This window comes from Tachyglossus aculeatus, chromosome 10, assembly GCF_015852505.1.
Source record: "Tachyglossus aculeatus isolate mTacAcu1 chromosome 10, mTacAcu1.pri, whole genome shotgun sequence".
In the NCBI taxonomy this organism is placed as follows: domain Eukaryota; kingdom Metazoa; phylum Chordata; class Mammalia; order Monotremata; family Tachyglossidae; genus Tachyglossus; species Tachyglossus aculeatus.
The window spans coordinates 27,514,101-27,540,575 of record NC_052075.1 but is presented as its reverse complement, the minus strand read 5'-3'; the positions used below and the strand labels follow the sequence as shown (position 1 = coordinate 27,540,575).

The following is a 26,475-nucleotide window of genomic DNA, read 5'->3' as shown; positions in this document are numbered from 1 at the left end:
GTTTGTACAGATTTATTACTCTATTTTACTTGTACATATTTACTATTCTATTTATTTTGTTAATGATGTGCATTTAGCTTTAATTCTATATATTCTGATGACTTGACACCTGTCCACATGTTTTGTTTTGTTGTCTGTCTCCCCCTTCTAGACTGTGAGCCCGTTGTTGGGTAGGGACTGTCTCTGTATGTCTCCAACTTGTACTTCCCAAGCACTTAGTACAGTGCTCTGCACACAGTAAGCACTCAATAAATATGATTGAATGAATGAATGAATGAATGAATGAAATGGAGTCAGTTCCCTCTGTCCTTACCTGGGCTCCCTCACTCTCAGGGATGGGGAGAGGACATAGCTTTGGGAAGTGTTCGAGAAACAGAATTACAGATCAGTTTTCCCCAGGAGCCTGGGGACAGTGGGGCAGAGGAATCACAGGACATTTTCATGCTCAGGACAAGTTTCGCCATTTGTGTCTTTCTCCTTCCAGGATCAGGTGACTACAGCCTGGGATTTCTAATTGTACTTAGACTGTAAGACCGTTAGCTCATTGTGGGCGGGGAATGTGTCTGGTTAGTATTATATTGTATTCTCCCAAGGGCTTAGCACAGTGCTAGGCACACAGCAAGTGTTCAATAAATATGATTGACTGACCGACTGCTTAGCCAAACTTTCCAGTCAGACTGCTTTCATAGTAGGTGCAACTTGAAGCTTCCTTATTTTCCCCCAGATCTTACCTTCCCTGGGTAACTAGTGGGAGCAAATGGGAGAAAAGCAAAGGATGATCAGGGAGAACTTTTTGGAAGAATTCCTATGAGCTGCGATGTGATGAGGGGAGAGAGAGGGAAAGGTACCAAGGTTTAGAAAAGCTTTTTGTTTTCCTAGTAAAAGCTCCGCTGTCCACAGTTCTACACTTGCCTCTCCATTTCCCTGAACCTTCGGTCCCACTGTCTCTCCCACATTCCCCAGCACTCCTGGAAGTGACCACCACCTGCCGTGACGCTCTGGATGGCAGTGTGACCCTCTCCTGCCTGGCCACCAACTTCTAGCCCAGCTCCATCCTGCTGCACTGGTGAAGGACGGGGATGAGGGGCTGTGGGGGAAAGAGAGCTCCAACAGGACCCTCCCCAATGCCGAGGACACCTTTCAACTCCACCAGACCGTGCAGTTGTGGACAGAGGCCGGGGACTCTAGCTACGCCTGCCTAACACCTACCCAAGTATGGGCCCTGCAAGAAGGGGCAGGGAAACCCGGATCTTCCCTGGGGCTCTGCTGAAACTGAACCCCTCCCCAAGAGAGAGAGTACTGAGTGGAGTCCAATCAACAGATTCTCCATGCTGGGCTAGTCCCCAGGACACGAGGTGTTTGGCATTGTTCAGGGAGCGGGACAGAGGGCCCAGAGTTTCAGCGGAAAGGAGTAGCCACAGTGGGGGCCATTGAGCATGTAGGTGTGTGGTTAGGGGTGGGGGATCAGGCTGCTTCATGGCTCCCTGCTGACCCTCTCATCCCCGCAGCCCCACGGAAACCCAGGTGTCCAATGCCCTGGAGTCTGCCGCTGGATGTGGTGACCGCAACTGTGCAGGTGCTGAACCTTGCCCTGGGGCAGATGAAGAAATCAGGTGCAGGGGAAAGTGAAGAGAGGGAGTGTGGGCTGGGGTTAGGGTAGTTTTCCGGATTGGGGAGAAGGGGATACTGGCTAAGGGACCTTTTTTGTCTGGGGGTCTTGTGAGGGAAAGAGCCTGTGGGTTGAATGGCCCAGGGAGGGAGGTCTCACCCAGGGTCTCCAAAGGAGAGAAGGGAGGTGAGGTAGGAGGGGGCGAGGTGATGAAGAGCCTTGAAGCCAAGAATGAGGAGTTTTTGCTTGATGCGTAGGTTGACTGGTAGCCACTGCAGATTTTTGAGGAGGGGAGTAACATGCCCAGAGCGTTTCTGCACAAAGATGATCCAGGCAGCAGCATGAAGTATAGACTGGAGTGGTGAGAGACAGGAGGATGGGAGATCAGAGAGGAGGCTGATGCAGTAATCCAGTCGGGATAGGATGAGAGATTGAGCCAGCAAGATAGCGGTTTGGATGGAGAGGAAAGGGCAGATCTTGGCAATGTTGCGGAGGTGAGACCGGCAGGTTTTGGTGACGGATTGGACGTGAGGGCTGAATGAGAGAGCGGAGTCGAGGATGCCACCAAGGTTGCGGGCTTGTGAGATGGGAAGGATGGTCGTGCTGTTTACAGTGATGGGAAAGTCAGGGAGAGGGCAGGGTTTGGGAGGGAAGATAAGGAGTTCAGTCTTGGACATAATGAGTTTTAGATGACGGGCAGATATCCAGATGGAGAGGTCCTGAAGGCAGGCCCGCACCCTCTGCTCCTCTGCCGCTAACCTTCTCACTGTGCCTTGTACTTGCCTGTCCCGCCGTCGACCCCCGGCCCACGTCCTCCCCCTGGCCTGGAATGCCCTCCCTCCACACATCCGCCAAGCTAACTCTCTTCCTCCCTTAAAAGCCCTACTGAGAGCTCGCCTCCTCCAGGAGGCCTTCCCAGACTGAGCCCCCTTTCTCCTCTCCTCCTCCCCATCCCCCCCACCCTACCTCCTTCCCCTCCCCACAGCACCTGTATATATGTTTGTACAGATTTCTTACTCTATTGATTTTACTTGTACATATTTTCTATTCTATTTATTTTGTTAATGATGTGCGTCTAGCTTTACTTCTGTTTATTCTGATGACTTGACACCCGTCCGCATGTTTTGTTTTGTTGTCTGTCTCCCCCTTGTAGGCTGTGAGCCTGTTGTTGGGTAGGGACCGTCTCTATATGTTGCCAACTTGTACTTCCCAAGCACTTAGTACAGTGCTCTGCATACAGTAAGCGCTCAATAAATACGATTGAATGAATGAATGAATGAATGCTTGATGTCTCATCCACCCTGTCTGTGATGGCTAAGATGCTGCCCTTCCCGGAGGCGGAGAAATGGACAAGGTGGCTTCTGGATGTCCTGTCACTGGGAGGAGCCGAGGACTCTCTGGATCCAGGGGTCAGACCACAGGAACAAAGGAGCTGCTGCCAAGGAGAGGGAACATCCCAGAGAGCAGAACCCAACATCCCCCAGTCAGCAGGCCTTTCCTCCCTTAAGTGTGGCTAGGAGCAGGCCAGGCCAGAGGCAGGGCCACGAGGGCAGCCGCAAGGTAGGGCCTAGTTCGTTCAGGGAATTAGTATCCCCAGCTGGGGGACCAGTGGTGAGCACTAAACCCACTCTCTCCCACACTAATCTTTGCTCCTCTCCCACTGCACCCCAGTTCACACACTACTCCCTTCTCAAATCAGCCTACTCACTGTGTCTCTCTCTTGAATCTCTCTCACCCCCCACCCCTTGCTCCTTTCTTTCTGGAACTCCCTTCCCCTTCACATCTGGCAGACCACCGCTCTTCCCATCTTCAAAGTCCTTCTTCCCACTTCAGCATTTCCACGTTTCCTAAGCACTTGGGTACTCCGGTCCCCAACTACAATCCTCTACACAGAGTAACTTCCCAATAAATACTATCGATGACAGAAAAGTTCTACCTTATGTCCACCTCAAGTCTCTTCATTTTCAATTTAAGATCGCACCTTTGTTGTAAGACACTCTGTTGATCTGGAACCAGCTGCCCTTAGTTCAGGGTTCTGTACATATTAGACACTCAAAGAATACTCTTGATTGACTGTGTTATTCTTAACCTTACCCTTTACAAACCTGAGTACAACAGTTCAGTTCCCCCAGGACAGGGACCAAGACTGTGAGCCCGTTGTTGGGTAGGGACCGTGTCTATATGTTGCCAACTTGTACTTTGTGCACACAGTAAGCGCTCAATAAATACGACTGAATGAATGAATGAATGACCCATGAAAAAATCTGGCAATTTCACCGATCGATCGATCGATTGTGCTTATTTAGCATCTGTTCTGTGTAAAGCACTCTACTAAATGCTTGGGAGAGTTCAATTGAGTTGGTAGACAGGATCCCTGTTCTTAAGGAGCTTATAATTTAATGGGGGAGACGGTCACTAAACTACAGATGGGAGGAAGGAGAGATTGGGAAGATGGATATGCAGATGAGAAAATGCTTAAACAGTGGAGTATGTAAATCAATATGTACAAAAGCGCTATGAGCAGTTTTAAGTGCAGAAGTGCTGAGTTGCCTCAAGAGAATTGTTCCGGAGCAGGTGGCATTTCAGAAGGCCTTTGAAGATGGGGAGAGCTGTGGTCTGTGGAAATTGAAGGGGAAAAAGTTTCAGGCAGGCAGGAAGGAAGTGTGGGAGCAAGGAGTTGGAGGTGAGAGAGAAGAGTATGAGGCATAGTGAGAAGGTTAACGTGACTGCTGTGATGTGGGGGAAGAAGAAAGTGGATAAGAGAGAGGGAACTAATGAAGTTCCGTAAAACCAAAGGTCAGGAGTTTCTGTTTGATTCAGAGAATGAGCAACGATTGAATATTTTTGAGGAGTGTGGACGTGTGTGCAGAATGACCGTTTAGAAAAATGATCTGAAGTAAGGATTGGAGAGGGGAGAGGCTGGAGGCAAGGACACAAGCGGGGATTCAAGAAGAGTTTGGGACCTGATGGTGCTCTTTTCTCTCCTACGAATTGACGCGATGCCTTGTCGTGGCCAGAGAGTTTGTGTTCACTGATGAAGCTTAGAGCTGTGTCATATAGGGCTACGTGTAATGGAAAGATCTGAGCCAAAGCATCAGAGAAAATCTATTTACCTGCGCTGGGCAGCAGCAGAATGGGAAAGAGTCAAAGACAGGTGACCATGTGAACAAAATGTCGATCAAAAACTGCAGAGACTCGTGTTTTTACCCCACAGAAGGCTATGGTAACCATTTCTATATCAAGAAAACTCTATGGATACATCTACCAGGACAAGTTTATGACAGAAATGAGCCGTTCTGAAGGGAGTGTGTCCATCGAGTAGCTATGGATTGGAAGTGACTGCAACATTTGAGGGAGAAGAAGATACTTTTTGGATGGAGAAGAAGAGGTGGATACAGGATATGTTGTGGTGGAAAATTTTTTATGGTATTTTTAAAGCACTTACTATGTGTCAAACACTGTTCTAAGTGATGGTGTAAATACAAGTTCATTAGGTTTTAGCCACAGATTGAATATGAGGGTTCCAAGATGGGTAGGGGTCAATGTCAATAGCAAGAATGTTGGCTTTCGAAGATAGATAGGATGGTGGCCTTGTCAGTGGTAATGGAATATGTAGTGTGGAAATCAATTCTTAACCAGCCTTACTCCATTTTGTTTTCACAAAATTCAATTCGTCACTTAATCCTGTCAGTTCTACCTTCCATTTTGCATTAATCTACTTTGTTTTCCTAAATCAGGCTTCAGCTACCCTCTTTCCCTGTCATCAATTTCAGCCATAGCTTCCCTTGATGCCAATTTCAGCCATAGCTTCCCTTGATGCCAATTTCAGCCATACCCTGTCATCCATTGAGAAAAGTGGAGCCGCAGTTGATTGGATCCTTTTGTTGGTGTGTAGGAACCCCTCACCCACCACGGACTATAAATAGCTACCTCACTCCGCTTTTGGTTATGGGGTTGAGTCCGTATTTGAGGTACTCATCCTGTCCGTCGTCACCCATACAGTTCTGTACTAAGTATTGCAATAAAAAAATCACTTGTGTTTCTGCAACTTGAATTCTTTTCCGTTGGACTCCGTAGTATTTGGAGAAGAGTCATTCGGACAGTCAACTGTATTTATTGAGTGCTTACTGTGTGCAGAGCACTGTACTAAGCACATTGTATTTTCCAAGCACTTAGTACAGTGCTCTGCACACAGTAAGTGCTCAATAAATGATTGAATGAATGACTGAATGAGAGTACAACAGAACAATAAACAGCCACACTTCTTGCCCACATTGAGCTTGCAATCTAGAGGGGGAGACAGACATTAATATGAATAAATGAATTACAGATATGCATGGAAGTGCCGTGGGGCTGGGGGGTGGTGAATAAAGGGAGTAGGTCAGGGTGACACGGAAGGGAGGGGGAGAAGTGGAAAGAAGGGCTTAGTCGGGGAAGGTTTTCTAGAGGAGGTGTGCTTTGAAGGAAGGGAGAATAGTTGTCTGTTGAAAATGAGGGGGGAAGGTTTTCCAGCCCAGAGGCAGAACGTGGGCAAAGAGATCGGCGGCAAGATAGATGAGGTACAGTGTGAAGGTTAGCTTCAGAGGAGCAAAGTGCGTGGGCTGGATTGCAGTAGGAGAGTAGTGAGGTGAGGTAAGAGGGGGCAAAATGATCCACTAGACTGTAAGCTTGTTGTGGGCAGGGAATGTGTTCATTGTTGCATTGTCCTTTCCCAAGCTCTTAGTACAGTGATCTGCACACAGTAAGCACTCGATAAATATGATTGAATGAATGAATTGAGTGCTTTAAACCCAATAGTGAGGAGTTCCTGTCTGATTCAGAGATGGATGGACAACCACTGGAGGTTCTTGAGGAGAGGGGAATCACGGTCTGAATGTTTTTGTAGAAAAAATGATCCGGGCAGCAGAGTGAAGTATGGTCCGGAGTGTGGAGAAACAGGAGGCTGGGAGGTCAGCAAGGAGGCTGATATAGTAATCAAGTCAGGATAGGATAAGTGATTGGATCAATGTGGTAGCTGTTTGGATGGAGAGGAAAGGGAGGATTTTAGCAGTGTTGTGAAGGTAGAACTGACAGGATTAAGTGAAGGATTGAATATGTGGGTTGAATGAGAGAGAGGAGTCAAGAATAAGCCAAGGTTAGGGGCTGATGAGACAGGAAGATGGTGCCATCTACAATGGTGAGAAAACCAGGGGAAGGACAGGGCATGGGTGGGAAAATAAGACGTTCTGTGTTAGGCATGTTAAATTTGAAGTGATGGGAGGACATCCAAGGAGAGGTGTCTTGAAGACAGGAGGAAATGTGAGACTGCAGAGAGGGAGAGAGATCAGAGATCAGGGAAGAGGATTTGGGAAGGAAAATGAGTTCAGTTTAGCACGTATTAAGCTAGAGATGCTGGTGGGAACTATCCAGGTAGCTATGCCCTGGAAACAGGAGGAGATGTATGATTACAGACAAAGAGAGGTGAAGCTGTGAAGTCGATTTAGCAGTCATATGAGTAGAGGTGGTAGTTGAAACTTTGGGAGCGGATGAGATTCCTAGGAAGGAGTGTAAAGCAAAAACAGAATGGACTCAAGAACAGAGTTCCTTGAGCCGTCCCAGTTAGGGGTTGGAAGGAAAAGAAGAGCTGACTAAAGTGACTGAGAAGTAGTGGCTGAAAGGGAAGAGAAGAACAGGAAGAGGAATGTGTTGGTAAAACCAAGGTGAGATACCTTGGATAAGTCACCCGAAGGTGCAGCAAGTTGGAAAATGGGCCCAGATTCATAGGTGATGGATGGAATCCTCTTTCAGGGACCGGGGGCAGGGTGATGGCAGGGGAGGAGGGATGGGATATTCAGGAGTGTTTGTGAGTTAATAATAATAATAATGATGGTATTTATTAAGTGCTTACTATGTGCAAAGCACTGTTCTAAGCGCTCACAGTCTTAATCCCCATTTTACAAATGAGGGAACTGAGGCCCAGGGAAGTGAAGTGACTTACCCAAAGTCACACAGCTGACAATTGGCGGAGCTGGGATTTGAACCCCTGATTTCTGACTCCAATGCCTAGGTTCTTTCCACTGAGCCACACTACTTCTCTGTTAGACACCAGCTCACCTGGTGAAGAAGGAGTGTGTGTGTGTGTGTGTGTGTGTGTGTACCAATCAATCAATCAATCAATTGTATTTCTTGAGTGCTTACTGTGTACAGAGTACTGACCTTAGTGCTTGGAAGAGCGTATGTAATAGAGTTTGTAGACAAATTCCCTGACCATCAGGAGCTTAGTCTAGAGGAGGAAATGGACAATAAATGATTTTTGGACATGGACTTAGTGCTGTGGGGATGGGTGAATAAAATTTATGTGTTTCTGCTTATTCTAGATTGGTCTGCGCAAGTAGGAAAGGGCGGGGGGTGACCACGGGCCCAGCTGTGCCGGCTGCTACTGCTTTATTTGGGGGTGGACACAAAACAGCAGTGAGATGATTTCCTGCCCGGAGCGGGCCCAGTTTCTTTTCCTCTGTGTGGGCTCCTTGGGCCCGGTGCCAAGGCCGGGGGCAGGAGGCAGGGCAGAGCAGGGCAGGACTTGCTGCGAGGCTGAGGGCGGGAGGAAGCAGGTGTCTCCCTGTGCGACCGTTATCTCGGGGGAATGAGTCCCGGGGTTCCTCGCTGAACAGTGGGGCAACACCAGGACTCTCATCAGCCTCAACCCCTGAGTCGGCGTCTGGTTCTGGGGAGGAGCATCCGGACCCTACAAGCCGGGACCGTGGTTTGGGGCTCAGGGCCGGGCCTGGGGAGCGCGATGGAGCCGCGGAGGAGGTTGGGGTGCCTGGCCTCTTTCTTCTGGCTCCTTCTGGACTCCCTCTCCCTGACACAGACCCTGGAGGGTGAGTTTGAATCCAACCTGATTACCTTGTGTGTACCCCAGCACTTAGTACAGTGCCTGGCATGCAGTAAGCGCTTAACAAATACCATTATTATTATTATAATCATTCAGGCTCCTCCTTCTTCCTCTTCCACAAATTCATTCATTCATTCAATCGTATTTATTGAGCGCTTACCGTGTGCAGAGCACTGTACTAAGTGCTTGGGAAGTACAAGTCGGCAACAGGTAGAGATGGTCCCTACCCAACAACGGGCTCACAGTCTAGAAGGGGGAGACAGACAACAAAACAAATGGATTCTTAATAATAGTTACTTACATGTATAGCTCTTATCTCTCACTTTTAAACCTGGCCTGGAGGGATTTGAAGATGAAGAGAGTTTGGACATCCAAACATAGGCAGCAGGGTTTATTCTTCATTCATCGGTATACTACTCACCCCAAATAGGGTTATTTATAAAAATCATATTTCTGATTTAGGTGGTTATTGCTTCTTATATTTTGGCCTTATAATCCATCCCTCTTACTCCCCTCTACCCTGTATTTCTTTTTAAAATATCTGATATGACAAAAATGCAGAACAAAACGTGGTATCAGCATATGCAGTTTTTTGGCAGATAGGAAAATTTATGTAGATCATAAGATAAATGAGGGGAGATTTAAGTATCCAAAGCAGCACTTAACAAATACCATTAAAAATACAAAATAAATAAAAGGGGGGGGGGGGGGCATCCAGGCCAACTAACTTTCAAGAGGAGCAGCAAGAGGATGGGCTTGCAAGTCAGAGCATGGGCTTCTCCGGGCCAGAGAAAGGACATGAGCTATGGGTTGGCGGCGAGATCGAGGAACAGTGGGGAGGTTAGCACCAGAGGAGCAGAGTGTGCGGGCTGGGATGTAGGAGAGAAGGGAGGTGAGGTTAGAGGGGGAAAGGTGATGGAGAGTTTTAAAGTTAATAGTGAGGAGTTTTTGTTTGATACGGAAGTGGATAGGCAACCACTGGAGATTTTTGAGGAGGGAGGTGATGTGCCCTGAGTGTTTCTGCAGAAAGATAATCTGTGCAGTGAAGTGAAGTATGGACTGAAGTGGGGAGAGGCAGGAGGTTGGGAGGCCGGAGAGGAGGCTAATGCAGTAATCTAGGTGGGATAGGATGAGTGATTGTACTAATGTGCTAGCGGTTTGGATGGAGAGGAAAGGGCAGATCTTGGCGATGTTGTGAAGATGAGAGGCTAATGCAGTAATCTAGGTGGAATAGGATGAGTGATTGTACTAATGTGCTAGCAGTTTGGATGGAGAGGAAAGGGCGATGTTGTGAAGATGAGGCCGACAGGATTTGGTGACAGATTGGATATATGGATTGAATGAGAGAGCAGAATCAAGGATGACACCAAGGTTATGGACTTTTGAGACGGGAGGGATGGTTCTGCCATCTAGAGTGATGGGAAAGTCTAGGAGAGGACAGGGTTTAGGAAGGGAAGATAAGGAGCTCTGTTTTGGACATGTTGTCCTTCCCTGGGTTGCAAAGAGGCTTGAGCAAGTGCAAACCTCCTGCAGCCAATGCAGTATGCTACTAGCCACAGTCATTAGCATCATCTAATAGCCCCCCCCCATCTGTTAGCATTAATTAGTTTGCTGTAATAATAATAATAGTAATAATAATGATGGCATTTATTAAGCACTTACTATGTGCAAAGCACTGTTCTAAGCACTGGGGAGGTTACAAGGTGATCAGGTTGTCCCACAGGGTGCTCACAGTCTTCCTCCCCATTTTACAGGTGAGGGAACTGAGGCCCAGAGAAGTGAAGTGACTTCATCATCATCATCATCAATAGTATTTATTGAGCGCTTACTGTGTGCAGAGCACCGTACTAAGCGCTTGGGAAGTACAAGTTGGCAACATATAGAGACAGTCCCTACCCAAAAGTGGGCTCACAGTCTAAAAGGGGGAGACAGAGAACAAAACCAAACATACTAACAAAATAAAATAAATAGAATAGATATGTACAAGTAAAATAAATAAATAAATAAATAGAGTAATAAATATGTACAAGCATATATACATATATACAGGTGCTGTGGGGAAGGGGAGGAGGTAAGATGGGGGGATGGAGAGGGGGACGAGGGGGAGAGGAAGGAAGGGGCTCAGTCTGGGAAAGCCTCCTGGAGGAGGTGAGCTCTCAGTAGGGCCTTGAAGTCACACAGCTGATAAGTGGTGGGGGCGTGATTGGAACCCATGCCCACGGACTCCAAAGCCCGTGCTCTTTCCACTGAGCCACGCTGCTTCTCCTAATATCTGAGGGATTCGAAAAATGCTAATAGCTTTGGACTTACACACACACACACACACACACACACACACACACACACACACTCTCTCTCTCTCTCTCTCTCTCTCTCTCTCTCTCTCTCTCTCTCTCTCTCTCTCTCTCCCCACCCCACAAACCCATGTACCCCGTTTCCCTCTGAGCCAGAGACCACTCCCTGCCTCTGAATTGCAGTGCATATTAAGGAAGATTGTGGAAGGAGGAGCTTTCAGCCACAGTGATTCAGGATGAGGGCAGGACCAGACTGGAGCCATCATGTGCAGCATTATATACTGATGATGCCGCCACTACTGAAGTTCCTTCTGGGGCCCCATCCCAGAGCCCCTGAAGGATTGCCCCTCCTTCCGTCCCCAACCCCTACCTGAGGGGGCTCAGCCCCACCAAGGTCTGCGTGTCCCATGGGACCGCATGGGCTGAGCTGCCCCTGCCCAAAGTTGCCATGGGGAAGCCGGGACTCTCCTTTTCAGTGGGGATCCTGGCTGAAGGATCTGCAGAGCCAAACAGCACTGGTACAGCGGGGCAGGGGGATCTGGGCCTCTTGGAGGCTCCTGTCTGATTACCTGCTCACTCAGGGTAGGGATGGGGGTGATCACATGGCCCTTCCCTGGGGAAAAGTGTGAAGGGACAAGAGCAACTGTGCTGCTTATTACCAAGGCCTGCCGCCATGGCCTAGGGGCTGGAGTGCTCATGTGGCCATTGCTCATGGGACCCTTGCAATGTGGTAACCCCCAAGGGCCAAAGTGTCCACTTCTCCACTAAGCTTCCTGTGTCCAGTCCCAGAAAGGACCCAAAAGCGGCAGAGGAGAGGGAAGAGAAGCCCCGTGAGCATTGTTTCCCTCCTGTTCATCTCTGTCCCTCTCTCCCCTTTCCTTCTTTCTCTCCTCTCCCTATATCCCTCTCCACCTCTTTCATTCCTCTCCCCCATCCTTTTGCTTCAATTTCCCCTTTTCTTCATCCCCTCGAAGTCCCACCCACATTAGCTTGCCCCAAAGTTCAAGATGAAAAAAGGTGGTGTCCCTGAATGCTAAAATCCGTTTTGTTAAGCATCTTTGTCAATGATCGCAAAGTGGAGTGAGCAGTGAAATTTCCATTTGGGCAGTCATGGCACCAAACTCATCCAGGTGATGAATACTGTGTGGAGAGGGATAATTTTCATGAAGACCTCAAAAGGCTGAGGAACTGGGTTGGAAAATGGTGGATGAATTTTAATGTGAACAAGGCCAAATCAATGCTCTCAGAAAAAAAAATCTGTATTTAACTCTGTGATAACGGGCCCACAGTTAGGAGTCTACACATAGGAAAAAGTAAGCAGCGTGGCTCAATGGAAACAGCACGGGCTTTGGAGTCAGAGGTCATGGATTCAAATCCTGGCTCCGTCAATTGTCAGCTGTGTGACTTTGGGCAAGTCACTTAACTTCTCTGTGCCTCAGTTACCTCATCTGTAAAATGGGGATTAAGACTGTGAGCCCCCCCCATGGGACAACCTGATCACCTCGTAACCTCCCCAGTGCTTAGAACAGTGCTTTGCACATAGTAAGCACTTAATAAATGCCATTATCATTATTATTATTATTAATATTATTCTCAGTCCAATGTACAGCAGCACTCCAAAAGGCCTTGGAATGCCGGATATCACTGGGAAAGAGTTAGAATTCTAAAGATGAGGCACCTGGAACAAATGAAGGAGGGAGGAAACAGGCAGGAGAAACTTGCCAGAGTGACCCAGCATGAGCCATGGAGAAGGTTAAGTGGCTGTGATGAGAAGAGAAGCACATTGTCCCCAAGTTTCCAGGAGAGTCCTCTACTCACAAGGTGCCCGACCACTAAATTAATCCATTCACCCTGTCACTGACGTTTGTGATCTTGGAAAAATCCATTTCGCCTCCAAATCTTTCTCCATTGCTTTACATTAGCTATCCCTACAGCTGTATGGGAAATCTACAATCCAGATAATCCTAATCTCTGTAACCTCCCCAGACTCACCTAACTCTTCCCCTCACCATCCTTCTGGGTTTGAGGAGCAAGCCTGGAAACCGAGGAGTGACAAAGACGGGGACTGGAGGGTGTCAATCTATCAGTCAGTCGGCCAATCAGTCTGTCAGTCAATCTTTTGGTCAGTTAGTTACTTCTCCCTCGGCCCTGAGTGTTCTTTCAGGAAAACTGGGTGCCGGGGGAGGGACAGGGAGAGGGCAAGATATGATTCCTAACTTCAAGAGGCTGACAGTCTGCTGGGAAAGAAAAGACACACACACACACATTCTTACACACCTTAAACCAGGTTCTCAGGGAAGGACAGAGGGATGATCCAATTCCTATCCTGGAGGAGCTGACAGTCTAATCAGAGGGACATCACATGCACACCCTCACACTCAGACACACACACACACACACACACACACACACACACATTCTATTTATTTTGTTAATGATGTGCATTTAGCTTTAATTCTATTTGTTCTGACGACTTGACACCTGTCTACATGTTTTGTTTTGTTGTCTGTCTCCCCCTTCTAGACTGTGAGCTCGTTGTTGTTGGGTAGGGACTGTCTCTATATGTTACCAACTTGTACTTCCCAAGCGCTTAGTACAGTGATCTACGCACAGTAAGCACTCAATAAATACGACTGAATGAATGAATGAATGAATGAACACACACACACATAAGCACACTTGAGCACAGAAACAGAAACATTACCCGCAGAGAGAAAACAGAGAGGAAGTCCTGATCACCTGTCCCCTCCTTTTGAAGGGCAGACAGTCTGGCCCATACTGTACAACCAGACAGTCGTGGAAAGATCATTATTATCACTGCATGGAAGCGCAATGATTGAAAACATATACACCAAGAATGTGACTAGGATAAAGGATTAATTCCCAGTTATATTCTCCAAATGTACATATCCACTAAGATGGTGACTAGGATAAAGGGTTAATTCCCAGTTATTCATTCATTCAATCATATTTATTGAGTGCTTACTGTGTGCAGAGCACTGTACTAAGCGCTAGGGAAGTACAAGTCGGCAACATATAGAGACGGTCCCTACCCAAGAACGGTTATCTGCTCTGGGTGTCTGCTCTTTATCTTGAGTAATTTGTGCTGTAATAATAATAATAATAATAATGGCATTTATTAAGCGCTTACTATGTGCAAAGCACTGTTCTAAGCACTGGGGAGGTTACAAGGTGATCAGGTTGTCCCATGGGGGGCTCACAGTCTTAATCCCTATTTGACAGATGAGGTCACTGAGGCCCAGAGAAGTTACGTGACTTGCCCAAAGTCACAGAACTGACAAGTGACAGAGGCAGGATAGACAGAGATGGGCACAAGGGCTGGGGTTTATGGGAGTCAGTCACCTGCAGGAATGGAGCCAGAACCTTTCATCTAGGGAAACTCCCTGGAGGTCCCGGAATTTTAGCAGTGTTTTGAGGGAGGGAGGGGTTATGTTGGGGCAAAGAGAAAGGGCCGAGGAAATGGACCTGGCAAATGGGGAGTGGGATCAGGAATCTGATAAGATTGGCTCCAAGTAGTGTTGAGGTGTTATCCATACTACAATGCATCTTCCCTGCGCAGACCATCACATCGGGACCTTGTATTTAACGGCCGTTCGTGGCGTTGACGGCTTCTTCGAGCTGACAGCCCTCATCATGCTGGATGGGCAGAAGATGGCATCCTACAACAGCACACATCGGGAGATAGCTTTCGGTCAGAACTGGCTGTACCGGGTGTTGGACCCGAACCTGGTCCAGGAAATGAAGTCAGATCTGCAGAGCTCTGAGAGGGACTTCCACTGGGGCATGGAGAACTGGGCCCAGTACCAGAACCACAGCTGGGGTGAGTGGCCCAGTCTCGTGGCGTCTCCTTTCCCCCATTTCCCCGCCTTGACCCGGGTGGAGGCTAAAACCCGATCTGTAAACTGTCTTTGGGGGCTGTCAGGGGAGATGGGAGCAGGTAGTCCTTCCCAAGGGCTCCCTTGTGGGGCTTGGCTCATGCCAGAGACTCAGAGGAGAGCGGGGGGCAGTAGCCTCCAGGGATTTGATACTATTTTGTGGCTGGGAATATCCCGAATGGACTAACCTAAGGAACATGAAACTGGATCCCAAACCCTGGGTAGACCCATAATTTCTCTTCTCCCTGGGATCCTCAGTTCTCGGGGTGCATGGGCCTGGTTCTGCCCCCATATGCCACTGAAAACACAAGTCCACGGGCCTTGGGGAGTCCGGCCAGGCTGGTGACGATAATCTGGAGAGAGCTGGGGCTCTGGGAAAGTGACAGAAGTTTGTGCCTCCCCCTCGGGATGAAGCTGGCAGGCCTGGGGGTTGGCTGTGGGCCCCATCTCTTTTCTCCACCTTCTACAGGGACCCAAACAGTTCAGCTGATCATGGGATGTGAGCTGGACAGAGGCGTCCAGGTGGTCTCTCGCTACAGGTTTGCCTACGAACGTGAGGAAGTGTTGTGGCTGGATGAGCTGAAGGGGACCTGGATGACCGCTGGACTCGCCAAAATGCAGTTGGGGCATTTCTGGGAGAAGAGGGCCTACTGGTTTCAGGAAGCAGAACGCTACATCAGAGAAGAATGTCCATTTCTGATGAGGATGGTTTTGCCCTTCTGGCACCTCAGAGTGCCCAGTGAGTGTTTAGCACGGTCCAGCAAAGATCTGGGTTCTGGTCCTTACCACTTACCTGCTTTGGGACACAGGACTGACCTCTCAACCTCTCTGGCCCCCCAGTTTGCTCATTTACAAAATGGAAATATTCTTCCCTGCCCATGCCTTCCTCCCTCTCTCCCTCCCTCCCTCCCTTCCTCCTTCTCTCTCCATCCCTCCCTCTTTCCCTCTCTCTCTCCCAGTTGATGCTATCTTACACTTTTAATGAGGGCACCCAGGGATATACCTAGGCTCCATTAACAGTTAAGACAAGGACTTTCTGTGCTCCAGGCTGTATTCCCCGAGATTATCGCAGTGAAATGCTGCCACCATCCCATGACTCTAGGTTTCAGAAATATCTGAGGGCTAGGGAAGCATCTGGGGTTCACCTAGCCAGTTCCACTACCCAAGGCCTGGCTCCTGGGGTTTGGAAGGATGGCAAATGCTGCATTTGTTCCCCTCAACTTTTCTGCGGGGAAAAAATTCCCTGTCCTCACTCCTTATGAATGCTAATACGGATACCTTGCTCTTCTTGGCTCAGAAGGCAAATTCTTCCTTCCTTCTTCGTTGCTCAAAACGTCCCCTGTCATTGTCTGCATAGAGAAGCAGCGTGGCTCAATGGAAAGAGCATGGGCTTCAGAGTCAGTGGTCATGGGTTCAAATCCTGGCTCTGCCAACTGCCAGCTGTGTGACCTTGGGCAAGTCACTTAACTTCTCTGTGCCTCAGTTACCTCATCTGTAAAATGGGGATTGACTGTGAGCCCCCCGTGGGACAACCTGATCACCTTGTATCTCCCCAGCGCTTAGAACAGTGCTTTGCACATAGTAAGCGCTTAATAAATGCCATTATTATTATTATTATTATTATTATTGTCTGTGGGTCACCTGATGTCACCAAGTGGATAAATGACATGCTTTGCAAAACAGCTTTCCTTCTTTTCTTTTCCTTCTTTCCTTCTTCTTTCCTTTCCTGAGCGGCGTGGCTCAGTAGAAAAAGCACAGGCATGGGAGTCAGAGGTCGTGGGTTCTGATCCCAGCTCTGCCACTTGCCAGCTGTGTGACTTTGGGCAAGTCACAACTTCTCTGGGCCTCAATTACCTCATCTGTAAAATGGGGATGAAGACTGTGAGCCCACATGGGATAACCTGATCACCTTGTATCTACCCCAGCGCTTAGAACAGTGCTTGGCACATAGTAAGCCATTAACAAATACGAACATTTTTTTTTCTGGAGGGGTCCTGGGGAATGAACATTTTCCCTGTTCTGGAATCCAATGGGCCTGGTACCCTGTTCCATGTTTGGAGTTATACTAACTTGGATTGTCACGGTCTTCTGACCCATTGGTTCTTGTGTCTCTGCAGCGTGGCTCAGTGGAAAGAGCCCGGGCTTTGGAGTCAGAGATCATGGGTTCAAATCCTGGCTCTGCTAGTTGTCAGCCGTGTGACTTTGGGCAAGTCACTTCACTTCTCTGGGCCTCAGTTCCCTCATCTGTAAAATGGGGATGAAGACTGTGAGCCCCCCGTGGGACAGCCCGATCACCTTGTAACCTCCCCAGCGCTCAGAACAGTGCTTTGCACATAGTAAGTGCTTAATAAATGCCATCATTATTATTATTATTATTATTCTCTCTTCTCGCCCAGCACCCCCGGAGGTGACCGTGACCCGCCGTGCTTCTTCCCCAGCTCCATCCTGCTGCGCTGGGTGAAGGATGGTGAGACTGAGCCCCTTCCCTCCTCTCCCCCTCGTCCCCCTCTCCATCCCCCCATCTTACCTCCTTCCCTTCCCCACAGCACCTGTATATATGTGTATATGGTTGTACATATTTATTACTCTGTTTATTTATTTATTTATTTTACTTGTACATTTCTATCCTATTTATTTTATTTTGTTGGTATGTTTGGTTCTGTTCTCTGTCTCCCCCTTTTAGACTGTGAGCCCACTGTTTGGTAGGGACTGTCTCTATGTGTTACCAATTTGTACTTCCCAAGCGCTTAGTACAGTGCTCTGCACATAGTAAGCGCTCAATAAATACGATTGATTGATTGATTGATTGATTGATTGAGATGGGGCTGTGGGGCGATGAGAACTCCAGCGGGACACTTCCCAATGCTGACTCCTCCTTCTATTTGCGCCAGACTCTGGAAGTACGGGAAGAGGCCGGGGACACCGGCTACTCGTGTGTGGTGGAGCACAGCACCCTGGAAGGGCCCACCTCCTACCCAGGTACCGGCCCCCAGGGAGGAGGGAGGGAGAGGGGTTGGGAACCTGGGTCTCCACTGGAGGCTCTGCTAAGGTTGCACTTCATCAGGAAAGTCACCAGTATGGAGCCCAACTAGAAGTTTCTGCAGGCAGGGGCAACGGCCCGAACAATGCAGACCCAAAAGGGATGTGGAGAAGAAACCAGCATGATGGGCATCTGTGTCAAACTTTCTGCTTGATCACAGTTGCACACCACAGGTTGAAGCTCTAATCCCTAGGTCGGTTTGTGGAAGTTTCTTGACAGGTTGACGATGGCAGACCAAGGGAAAAAGAGTCAAATCACCACAGAAATTTCAGGCACGAGAATAATCATTTGAATACAGGATAGAGTGCCTGGGGAGAAACACCCCAAGCCCAATTTTTTGCTCTTCTTTCACTCTACATGATTCAGCAGTAACAAGAATTACCAAAAATCTACATGTCTGAGCATACTGGGAGAAGCAGCATGGCTCAGCGGAAAGAGCACGGGCTTTGGAGTCAGAGGTCATGGGTTCAAATCCCGGCTCTGCCAATTGTGAGCTGTGTGGCTTTGGGCAAGTCACTTAGCTTCTCTGGGCCTCAGTTACCTCATCTGTAAAATGGGGATTAAGACTGTGAGCCCCCCGTGGGACAAGCTGATCTCCTTGTAACCTCCCCAGCACTTAGAACAGTGCTTTGCACTGAGTAAACACTTAATAAATGCCATCATCATTATTATTATATTGACCCATGTCCCAGAAGCAAGCCTCAGGTTTTATTCCCAAGAGGATTCTGGGAAATGTAGTCTTTAGGATCTGTGAACGCATAGTTCCCAGGAAAGTGGGGGTGACAGGAGCAAACTTCCTACACCTCCCTTTGGTAACAGATCTTCTTTCACACATTCCATATTCCAAATCGGCTTTGCTGCCCCTTTGGTGCTCTTTTACTGACCATGAGCCCTGTGCAAATGAAGGAGAAAATTATGGGCAGATTTGCTCTGGGCTCAGACCGGAGTGAGACTGGAGAAAGTCAGTCTCACTGACTTTTTGTACCCTTCAGCCCCAGAAAGACTGTCATGGGCGATGCCACGGGACCAGGTCCTGGGTGTTTTGGCAGCTGCTGTGCTAGTGCTGATTCTGGCAGTGAGCATAATCGTGTGGAAGAAGAAGAAAATCGTGTGGAAGAAGAAGAAAACAGGTGATGGGTTGGGAAATAGATGGTCAAAGCTTAGGTGGAAATTGGGGGGAGGGTAGTCCCAGCTGAGGAGGGTGTTTTGGGCGATGGAGTACCTATCGATCAATAGCATTCATTCTGCACTTACTATGTGCTGAGCACCTTACTGAGCACTTGGGAGAGTACAATACAGTTGGTAGACATGATCAATCAATCAATCAATCATATTTATTGAGCGCTTACTGTGTGCAGAGCACTGCACTAAGCACTTGGGAAGTACAAGTTGGCAACATATAGAGACAGTCCCTACCCAACAGTGGGCTCACAGTCTAGGAGGGGGACACAGAGAACAAAACCAAACACATTAACAAAATAAAATAAATAGAATAGATATGTACAAGTAAAATAAATAAATAGAGTAATAAATATGTACAAACATATATACATATATACAGGTGCTGTGGGGAGGGGAAGGAGGTAAGACGGGGGGATGGAGAGGGGGCCGAGGGGGAGAGGAAGGAGGGGACTCAGTCTGGGATCTGATCCCTCCTCTCAAGGAGTTTACACTCCAACAAGGGAGATGGACCTTAAAACAAATTATAGGTAGGTAAAGCAAAACAATTTAGATTTATATTCATAAATGCTGGTGGGGTGGGGTAAATACATAGGTGCTTGGGGGTTTGGACTCAAGAGAAGCAGCGTGGCTCAGTGGAAAGAGCATGGGCTTTGGAGTCAGAGGTCATGGGTTCAAATCCCGGCTCCGACAATTGTCAGCTCTGTGACTTTGGGCAAGTCACTTAACTTCTCTGTGCCTCAGTTACCTCATCTGGAAAATGGGGATTAAGACTGTGAGCCCTACTTGGGACAACCTGATCACCTTGTAACCTCCCCAGCGCTTAGAACAGTGTTTTGCACATAGTAAGCACTTAAGAATGCCATCATTAAGTGCATCGATAATGTGGAAGAATGGGGGAATAGGGTGGGGAAATGAGAGATTAGTTAGGGAAGGCTTCCTGGGGGAGGAGTGACTTTAGTAGGTCTTTGAGAATGGGCAGGATATGAAGCCAGAAGGAGTAGCAGGAAGTAGGCACTCAATGAACAAGAGGTCAGTGGCATGAAGGACAAGATGGAGGAAAAATTGGTTGAGGTTAGAGGATCGAAGTGAATGGTTAGTAAGGTTAGGGGAGGGGAAGAGAGCTGACTGAGTGTCGTAAAGCCGATGGTGAGGAAATTCTGCCTGTTATATAGAGGGATAGATGACCATATGTTGCCAACTTGTACATCCCAAGCGCTTAGTACAGTGCTCTGCACACAGTAAGCGCTCAATAAATGCGATTGATTGATTGATTGATTGATTGATGTGCAGTACAGTGTTTTAGAAAAACGATCCAGACCGCAGAACGAAGTACAGACTGGAGAGGGGAGAGGTTAGAAACAGGGAGGTCAGCAAGAAGCCCTCAGCTTGGATGGTGCTTGGCCCAGTGTGGTAGCAGTTTGGATGGAGAGGAAGGGGCAGATTCTGAAACTGCTGTGATTTGGTGAGTGACTGAATTTGTGGGTTGTTAGGTGAACAAGGAGTAAAGGATAATTTCAGGGTTGGGGGCTTGTTAGACATAGAGCATGGTGATATTTCTAGACTGTGAACCCGTTTCTAGACTCTGAGCCCGTTGTTGGGTAGGGACCGTCTCTATGTGTTGCAAATATGTACTTCCCAAGGGCTTAGTATAGTGCTCTGCACACAGTAAGCGCTCAATAAATATGACTGAATGAATGAATATTATCGGTGGTGATGGGAAAGTCATGGAGAGGAGAGGATTTGGGAGGAAAGATGAAAAGTTTTGTTTTGGCAATCCAAAACCAGTGTTAAGTTTGAGATGTCAACGCGATAGCTAACGAAAGATACCCTGGAAGCAGGAGGAAATGCAGAGAAGGAGAAAGGTTGGGGCTGGAGAGGTAGATTTAGGTGAGACTTTGGGCAGGATTTTCCCAACAGTGAGATTTGTCAGACCCTTGAATAGAAGCTGAGGAGGCTGTGGGACCTCGTGGCCCCTTCCGGGTACGTTCATGCTTGGGTTGGGCTTGGTCTGCGAGGAGGTGACGGGTGGGAGGAATAAACTGGTCCTTCCGGCCAAAGACAAATTTGATTTTCCCTCCATTTGTGTTCCAGATTCAAGGGGACGGAACGCTGCTTCAGAGCAGGGTGAGTGAAGCAGCATGGCTCAGTGGAAAGAGCCCGGGCTTTGGAGTCAGAGGTCATGGGTTCAAATCCTGACTCCGCCACTTGTCAGCTGTGTGACTTTGGGCAAGTCACTTAACTTCCCTGGGCCTCATTTCCCTCATCTGTAAAATGGGGTTAAGACTGTGAGCCCCTCGTGGGACAACCTGATCACTTTGTATCTCCCCAGCGCTTAGAAGAGTGCTGTGCACATAGTAAGTGCTTAACAAACACCACCATTATTATTAAAGAGCAGTGCCCCTGCCCCCTTGCCCCTCAGGGATGGACCCGGAGTCCTCAAAGACCATCTGTGTCTAATGGGAAAATGAGAACCCTGGGCCCTTCCCTAAAGTCAGGACCACTCCAAACATCTGTTCCTGAGTCTGGCCTGGATTGAGTGCCTGCCTTCAGGGGACTATCTGGGGAGGCAGCACAGACATACAGAGAGCCCCCCCATTAGAGGAGAGGGTGGAGGGGGAGGATGTTGTTCTATTTGACTCTGATGCATTGGAGAGAGGATGCTGAATCAGGGAAAGCTTTCTGGAGGAGGAGGCCTTTGAGCTGGACTGGATGGAATGACGGGGGAGGAGAGCAGGAAAAGAGATTATTGCAGGCACATGGGCGGCTTGAGCCTGGGATCGGATGTCGGAGGGAGAGCGGCGCGCTCGGGGTCCAGAGGGGTGACTGGGTTCATGTGCCATTCCTGTTCCACAGAGATGACATCCCGGAATTGTCCTGAAGTGCATCCTCCCGAGCCAGCCAATCCCAATGTCTTCCTCTCCCTGGATCCTGGCGTGGGGGCAGGTCAGAGTTTCCTACTGGGTGACGGGGGCCAATTGTTAGTTAGATTGTGGGAAGGAAGTGCAGAGTTGGGTGGGGAATGGGGGTTAGGCCCATCAACGCCAGCACTATGACCCAAGGGTTCATTCATTCATTCAATCGTATTTATTGAGTGCTTACTGTGTGCAGAGCACTGTACTAAGCGCTTGGGAAGGACAAGTTGGCATCATATAGAGATGGTCCCTACCCAACAGTGGGCTCACAGTCTAGCAGAGTTCACACAGAGACAACAGCAAGGTTCCAACAGATAAGAGGGCTTCTGTACAAGATATTGGGGAGATGTGGATAACCACCGGCTCAGTATGTGGGGAGCTGCTCCCAAATTAGAATGTTAGCTCCTTAGGAACAGAGAATTTGTCTCCCACTTCTGTTGTACTTTTCCACTGTATGCCTTAGATGCTCACTAAGTACAATAACCACCACCAATTAGGGGAATCTCACTGCAATTCCTTCAGCATCAAATCCAATTTTATTTGTTGCTTCACCTTGAGATTCGTCACTTAAAAATTCCATGAATCTCAGTAGACATCTGGACATACTTCAAAATCTCTGAGGGAGCAGGAAATAACTTCTGAGAGGTCCTCTTGGCCACGACTTTCTTTTGCCAATGGCTGAATAAGTTGGTGGATAAGTCTCATCAGCGGCCCAATAGAAATCCTGCTCCAACGCGTTCTCTGAGGCAGATTCCAATCTGAGCACCTTTGCTCGCCCAGAGAGGTTCCTGCTTTGGAAGATGATGGCTTTAATTGTTAATTTGTCTCAAACAGAGAATTTGTCTCAAACACAGCAGGTGAATGGGAGGCTGCTCTATGCCTGCTTCGGCCCAGACGGTTCCCAGATATATGTGGAAGCAGCAACAGTAGAAGTAGCAGCAGCTGGGGGTCCCATGCATCAGCCACCACTGTTAGTGACCTCAGAGAATGTCCTACATTTTATCTGGGCTCCAGATTGAAACAATGGGACTGTCTGGTAAATAAATCATAAATCAGAACATGGGGAGAAATTGGAGATTAGAAAATTGTGCCAATTATCAGTTTTTGTCCCAGTGCCCTCAGAGCTCATGGCGTCAGAGGGGCTGAGGGAGGGTCAGATCCCTGGGTTCTCCCATTCATTCATTCAATTGTATTTATTGAGTGCTTACTGTGTGCAGAGTACTGTACTAAGCACTTGGGAAGTACAAGTTGGCAACACATAGAGATGGTCCCTACCCAACAGCAGGCTCACAGTCTAGAAGGGGGAGACAGACAACAAAACATATTAACAAAATAAAATAAATAGAATAGTAAATATGTACAGGTAAAACAAATAGAGTAATAAATCTGTACAAACATATATACAGGTGCTGTGGGGAGGGGAAGGAGGTAGGGCGGGGGGTCGGTGGGGAGGAGAGGAAGGAGGAGGCTCAGTCTGGGAAGGCCTAAAAAATAAGATGGAGAGAGAAGCAGCGTGGCTCAGTGGAAAGAGCCCGGGTTTGTGAGTCAGTGGTCATGGGTTCTAATCCCAGCTCCGCCATTTGTCAGCTCTGTGACTTTGGGCAAGTCACTTCACTTCTCTGTGCCTCAGTTACCTCATCTGGAAAATGGGGATTAAGACTGTGAGCCCCATGCGGGACAACCTAATTACCTTGTATTCCCCCAGTTCTTAAAACAGTGCTTGGCAAATAGTAAGCGCTTAACAAATGCCATCATTATTATTGTTATTATTATTATTGGAAAGGGGGTCCTTTCCTTACAGACTCTCAGAGACTGCCCACCTGAAGCTACGGAGGGACCCTGGGGAAGCAGACCAGCAGTGGGGGAGGAAAAGGAGGCAGGGTCTGTAGGTCTCGGCCCACCGCGACCCCCGAGCACCTGCCTCCCTGTTGGAAAAACCCATCAGGTCATCATGGGAGGCAGAAGTGAGGGCCACAGGACCTGGCTGAATCAGGGCCGTGGGAGCGGAGGGCTCTCCCCTGGGATCTTTGGCTCAGGAGGAAGGATGGTTTTTCTTGACCGGTGAGGTGCCTGAAAACTACCCCTTTCCACATAGTGTTTAACTACTCTCTTACTGATGCCATTTGGAGTGTTGAATTTTAATCCATTGTCGCTGTTGATTGTATTACATCCTCATTTTTTGCAGGTTTGTCCTCCGCCGCCTAGACTGGGAGCCACTATTGGGCTGCCCCTGGATCTTCACCGATTTTGCTGTGATTGCCCGAGTCTACCTCAGTCGACCGTTGTAAATGCTGAATACATGTCAGTGACAACCACCTGAATCAAAATAATAAAGCTGAGCCTCTTGTGCTGTCTTCCAGCCCAAGGCCACAGTAAGAGCTGGGACTGGTGGTGGAGGAGGATTTGATCTCTGCTCCACCAAGAATGGCCCAGCCCCCGCTGCAGGGAACTGTTCAGGAAGGTCCTGCTGCCAGCGCGGCTCAGTGGAAAGATCCCGGACTTGGGAGTCAGAGGTCATGGGTTCTAATCCCGGTTCCGCCACTTCTCAGCTGTGTGACTTTGGGCAAGTCGCTTCACTTCTCTGTGCCTCATTTACCTCATCTGGAAAATGGGGATGAAGACTGTGAGCCCCACATGGGACAACCTGATTACCTTGTATCCCTCCCAGTGCTTAGAACATTGCTTAGCACATACTAAGCGCTTAACAAATACCATCATTATCATTATCATTCATTCATTCAGTCGTTTTTATTGAACGCTTACTGTGTTCAGAGAGCGCTGTACTAAGCACTTGGGAAGTACAAATCGGCAACATATAGAAATGGTCCCTACCCAAAAACAGGCTCACAGTCTGGAAGGGGAGACAGACACAAAACAAGTAGATGGGTGTCAATACCATCAAAATAAATATAATTATAGCTATATACACATCATTAATAAAATAGAGTAATAAATATGTACAAATGGTATACTTCCATTACCTTGTTCTAAATCCCCATGTGTGTGAGTGCCTGGGTTCATGAGCAGGTGAGTACATGCAGGTGAGTACTTGCATGTGTGCGCACCTGTTTCATTTTGGGTGATCCCTTGTGGGATCAGGTAGAAGGACAGTGAGAAGCCAACCCTGCTGCCCCGTGCTCCCTGCAGGGCGTCCAGTCTGTCTGAACCCTCGCTGCGCCCAGAGTCCGAGTTCCTCTCTGGACAGCTCGGCCCCAGACAGGCAGTGGCTGCCGTATTTACAGGACTCCCGTTGGCAGAACTCCGGATTTACAGAACTAGTGTTGGCGATTCTCACCACCAACACTGGGAAGCACAAAACCTCAGCCATGGTTGCAGTACAAGCCCCAAAGGACCGTGGGAAGACAAGCCCTGAAGTCAGAAGTTGTCCAGGGCGGGAAAAAAGATGAGATCAGACCGTAAAAGGACCTTCACCTTCAATCAGCCACTGAACCATCCATCTCTTTGCACTCAACTACTCAGTCCAGAGTTGGTCCTTCTAGATCATCATCAGTATTTGAGACCTTTTTTGCATGGTAAGCACTGGGAGAGTACAATATAATGGAGAAAGAAGAATTCGGTTACCATCTAGTGGGAGAGACAAATGTTAAAATATATTGCAGGGGGGCGGGGGGCAATTGTCTATAAGGTTAGGTATCTAAGGAGTGAAGGGGTCAAGTACATAGGTGATGCTGGAGGGTAGGAAGGTAGGGTGGGGAGATGGAAATGAGAGATCAGGGAAGGCTTCCTGGAGGAGATTGGTTTTACTAGGCCGTGGAAGATGGAGAGGGTGGTGGCTGGTTTCACAGAGTGTACTTGTATTTATCCATCTCTTGGTGCAGCAGCAGGGTGGAATGGAAAGGGGGTGCCCTCCTCCCTGGCCCGGGGTTCCCCTCTCTAATACCCCCTGCCCCCGTGATGCCCCTGCTGATGCACCGGTGGGACAAAGTTTGGCATGGATGCTAGGCTTGCAGGGCAGGAAGGTTAGCAGGGTCCCCTTTTGGTATGACTCTGTTGTAGGGTACTCTCCCAACAGCTTAGCGCAGTGCTCTACGAGTCGTAAGGGCTCAATAAATGTCACTGTTTAATTGATGGATCCGGGCTGCTGCTTTAGGGGCTGGGAGAGAAATGTGTGCTTGTTGGGTCTGGGGAAAGAGGGGTAATCACAAATCTGGGGGACGAAATGAAAGTGAAGGTGAATGCTGTTGAGAGGGCATAATTTGATCTCAATTTCTCCCCCTCTTTTCTTACAAAAGTGATACTATTTTTTCTTTCCCAAATTGATGAATAGGGTCACAACAGTTTGTGGACTTTCCTCGTTTGAGAAATCCAGCAATTGGGCAATTCACTTACCTAGTTAAACCTACGCAGAACGCTCTGTGCTGATTTCTAGCCATCTCTCAACCAGGAGAACCGTATGTGATGGAGTGAAGCTTAAAAAGCCAGTGATTGCCATGGTTAATTCTGTAGGCAGAAATCCTATTTGTTAAGCAAATCGTGGGCTGGTGAACACTGAAAGCCGTTGAGTTATTATATTTGGCACTGGCAAGCCACTATTAAATCTCAGGTGTGGAAAGAGTTTCTGAGCATGGCTAGCTGCGTTCATATACACAGGAATTAATATTAGGAGCATGGCCTTTTCGTACAAAGAACACATTTAAATGTGATGCA

The 26,475-nt window shown here is 48.3% G+C and overlaps 1 protein-coding gene across 1 annotated transcript; it reads left to right on the top strand.

The window, feature by feature from the left end:
• Nucleotides 1–8,384: 8,384 nt before the first annotated feature.
• Nucleotides 8,385–24,127, top strand: LOC119932841 (class I histocompatibility antigen, F10 alpha chain-like). Its single transcript, XM_038751960.1, is given in 11 exon segments — nt 8,385–8,469; nt 14,358–14,618; nt 15,143–15,412; nt 17,070–17,096; nt 17,099–17,141; nt 17,489–17,652; nt 18,706–18,843; nt 20,987–21,019; nt 21,749–21,838; nt 22,558–22,733; nt 23,993–24,127. Coding segments are annotated over 11 exon segments (1,422 nt in total).
• Nucleotides 24,128–26,475: the final 2,348 nt, after the last annotated feature.